The 3666-nt window shown below is 35.4% G+C and overlaps 1 protein-coding gene across 2 annotated transcripts; it reads left to right on the top strand.

Annotated features, from left to right (window-relative positions):
- Positions 1-717: 717 nt before the first annotated feature.
- On the top strand, positions 718-3175 carry LOC140837174 (vesicle transport v-SNARE 12-like). 2 transcript variants are annotated; one of them, XM_073203230.1, is made up of 6 exons: positions 718-848; positions 957-1080; positions 2089-2147; positions 2252-2437; positions 2549-2719; positions 2894-3175. In XM_073203230.1, the coding sequence occupies exons 2-6, from the start codon at positions 984-986 to the stop codon at positions 3044-3046; spliced, it is 666 nt and encodes a 221-aa protein (XP_073059331.1). In that variant the 5' UTR covers positions 718-848; positions 957-983; the 3' UTR covers positions 3047-3175. The 2 variants fall into 2 exon arrangements, with proteins under 2 accessions (XP_073059331.1, XP_073059332.1); XM_073203231.1 differs by having other exon boundaries at positions 720-848; positions 971-1080.
- Positions 3176-3666: the final 491 nt, after the last annotated feature.

Below are 3666 nucleotides of genomic sequence, written 5' to 3'. Positions count from 1 at the left end.
CTCTTCGGCTTCGATTTTCGGGCAGAGTTTCGGCTAGGATGGCTGCTTTAATTTCGAAAATTGCAGCAAGGATTTCGAAATTAAAGGTGTAAGAATGGCTAGGCTTGATGGTGTATTTATAGGTGAGGAGAGGAGAGTTTAATATGGTACCTAAATCATGCATGATATGCATCCAAATCCAATGATTTTCCTTCCAATTTGCCACCAAATCTCACGTTTTTTGGCTTAGAATTTTCTTTCCACAATTGATTTATTTAGCTACCAAGATGAGGGATTTATTCCTAAATTTTTAGGAATATTCAATGACCAATTTATCTTCTTTCCTTGCACCTTGTATGACACACCAATCTTGCAATTATTCTCCCTAATCTCGAAATTTGTATGCTATGTGTAGATATTGTTGACTTGGCCATGAAGATTTCCCAACAATTAATTTCTCATATGCATATCTTATTATTATTATTATTTTATACAAAGAATCAAATCCTACAAATTTCCTTACAATTTTATTAAATAAATTATGGAGAATTTTCGGTTCTCACAGATTTTTGATTGTGGTACATTGTGATATGTCTCACAAATAGGGCCAAGTTCGTTTGGATAGTTGGATTAGGTGAAATCGGACAGGAGATACAAATAGTTAAAACTTTAAAATACAAGGACTTAACTATAAATAAAGAGAATTCTAGGGGTATGAAAATAAATTGTAATTCCCAGTTCACCCTTGACGTCATTCTATTTTCTCCCTATTAATCAGCTTCGTCCGAGTTCCTGGCGCAACGATGCATCCTCTGATCTGAGTCTACTCGCTCGTATCATCGTTGCGAGGCCGATCCCCTGGAATCTCTGTAAGTATACACAATCATTGCGGCGATTTCATTTTACTTGTGTTGGTTTGGGGATGAATTCTTTTACTTTGTTTGATCCATCAATTTTCGATTTTTTGGGTGTTTTAGTCCATCGACCAGAGCTTCTGGAGGAAAATGAGCGAGATTTATGAAGGATATGAGAGGCAGTACTGTGAGCTATCGGCGAATTTGTCGAGGAAATGTAACTCTGCCGCTGCTCTTCCCGATGGAGGTACTTAAATTTTCTAGAGGATTTGAATTTAGGATTTGAAACTTAATCCGATCTTTTTGATCGTAGGAAGTTGAGTGAACGCTTTTTTCCCCCTAAATTTTGTTTTCTAAATAACATATATTTGGTTTGCTAACTTTCAGCCTTGATGTGTTTCGTGTTGATATTTGTGTTAGAGTTTTGTTGGTTAAAATTTCGTCATTGAAGGAAACCTTTGTTGCTGTTTGCTCTTGTAACACTGTCTGGATTGAATGATCTTGTTTATAACTTGAAATTTACTTGTAACTCGTGGTTTTTAAGTAGGTCTCAGTTCATTAGCAAGATCCTTGTGGATTTAAAACAAAGAATATAGTGCCAGTTAATTTGGATCTAATGAACTTCAAGCTCTGGCCCTTGATCCATCTAAATCTTTGGATTGAGTTGATAATAAGGAATGAAAATAGATTTTTAATCATATTAATTAAAATATTTAGTCGTTCCTTCACGTAGGAAAATAAATAGACTCATTGCTAAGTTTATTTCGGCTGCCTTCCACGAGCTGTAACTTTTGGGAGAAATGTTTTTTAACATGCTATTGGAGTCAAAGGTCACAGCCGTAAAGCATCTGCCGTGCAAAACCACGTGTATTTCTCTAAATTGGTCTTGGGTGCATAATCATATCCCTTCGACTAAGTTTCATGAGTTCAAATATTTGGGAGAAGTGGTTTCCAACACTCATTAAGTCACCTCAATCTTTGATTACAATTCTTGTGCAGATTTTCCCATGCCCATATATATATATATATATATATATATATATATATATATTATTATAAACAGAAAGTTCACTTTCCAAAACTATGGGAAATGCAGTCAGTGTGGACTAATTTATCACTTTGCTAGCATTCAAAATTTCTGTTTTGTCAGTTGCTAAAAGTTGTTGACTGTAGCGATGCTGGGTGTCTATCCTTTTGAAATTTTATATTTTTGCTGATTTGTGGAGAATGGTAAAGGCGATACTGTGATCTGCAGAGAAAAAGAAACAGGAGGTTGCTGAACTACAAGCTGGATTGGAGGATGCTGATGTTCTGGTAGTACTCAAGCTTTATATTTTTCAAGTTGCTGCAATTTTATTTAGTTTTTGAGCAACAATTTTATTTAGTTTTCATATAGGCTAACACGTTTGTTTTACCAGATTAGAAAAATGGATCTTGAGGCCCGAAGTTTGCAGCCAAGCATGAAAGCTTCGCTACTTGCAAAGCTCAGGGAATATAAATCGGATCTGAATAAGCTGAAAAGGGAAGTGAAGAAATTGACATCGCGTAATTCGAATCAGCCTTCTAATGAAGATTTAGAATCTGGAATGGCTGGTGCTCACCCGGTATGCATATATATGTGCCCTATCTTTCTAGATCTTTCGTTGATTGTTTTCATCATAGCCAACCATTGGTTACTTAGATTCAATCTGTCAAGAATAACAAAATTTTAACAGGCATCTGCAAATCAAAGGGACAGATTGACAATGTCAACTGAGAGGCTAAACCAATCAACTGACAGATTAACGGAGAGTCGGAGGGCTGCGCTGGAGACTGAACAGCTTGGCGTGTCAATACTTGAAGATTTGCATCAGCAACGTGAAACTCTTTTACACTCTCACAAGAAGGCATGCCACACACACCATTTCGATAATTTCTTATACAATCATCTGGCTTCTCTTTTGTGGATCAACTATCGTTCTGATCCTTTTGTGCAGAATATCTTTAGCTTAATCTTGTTTCTTCGATCTCTTTTCATATTCAGGAGATTGTAGTTCTAAATGGTTTCTTTCCATTTGCAGCTTTCCGATGTAGATAGTGCAATTGACAAGAGCAAAAAGGTATTGACTTCCATGTCTAGAAGGATCAGCCGGAATAAGTGGATTGTTGGCTCCATAATTGCTGCACTCATCTTCGCAATAATCCTTGTCCTGTACTTCAAAATTTTTCATTGATGTGTGACAAGTTTCTGCTGGCATGTATCTAACACATTCTATTAAGCGATTTTGACCCGAAATCGAAATCGGGCCTGATTGGTGTGAAGATATGCTACTTCTTAGTCATACAGAGTGCTGCGTATTGCTTATGCTGTCTTTTTTGAGTTGCAATTACAGTCAAATCCCAAACCTCAGTTCCTTTACACTATATGCAACATTTTGGTGAGAAATGACTGTGCATGCCAATAGAGGCGCAACGACTCGTTTTTAACTCTTCTGTATATTTAGATTTATATATTTTATGTATATTTGCAATGGAGTGTTATTAACACACTAATTAATTTATTATTAGACAAGATTTTCCTTTTAATATTTTTCCTTGTATACCGAAATTTTGATTTACATTAAAAAACTCTCATACAAATATTTTTATATGTCGATTACTAAAAAATTTTAATATTTCAAAAAGTTGAGCATTATGATTATAATTATAAGTTGAGCAGTGTACTTGGCCTTGTGTGACGAGTAGCTTCTTAAAATTTCCAAAACAAGTGTACCTAGCCTTGTGTGACGAGTAGCTCCTTAAAATTTCCAAAACAAGTGTGTAAACAAATCAAATATATATTGTAGTTGATTTA

This window comes from Primulina eburnea, chromosome 7 (assembly GCF_022965805.1).
Source record: "Primulina eburnea isolate SZY01 chromosome 7, ASM2296580v1, whole genome shotgun sequence".
Lineage (NCBI taxonomy): Eukaryota > Viridiplantae > Streptophyta > Magnoliopsida > Lamiales > Gesneriaceae > Primulina > Primulina eburnea.
Note: the sequence above shows the minus strand (reverse complement) of the source record. Positions and strands in the feature narration are given on the sequence as shown.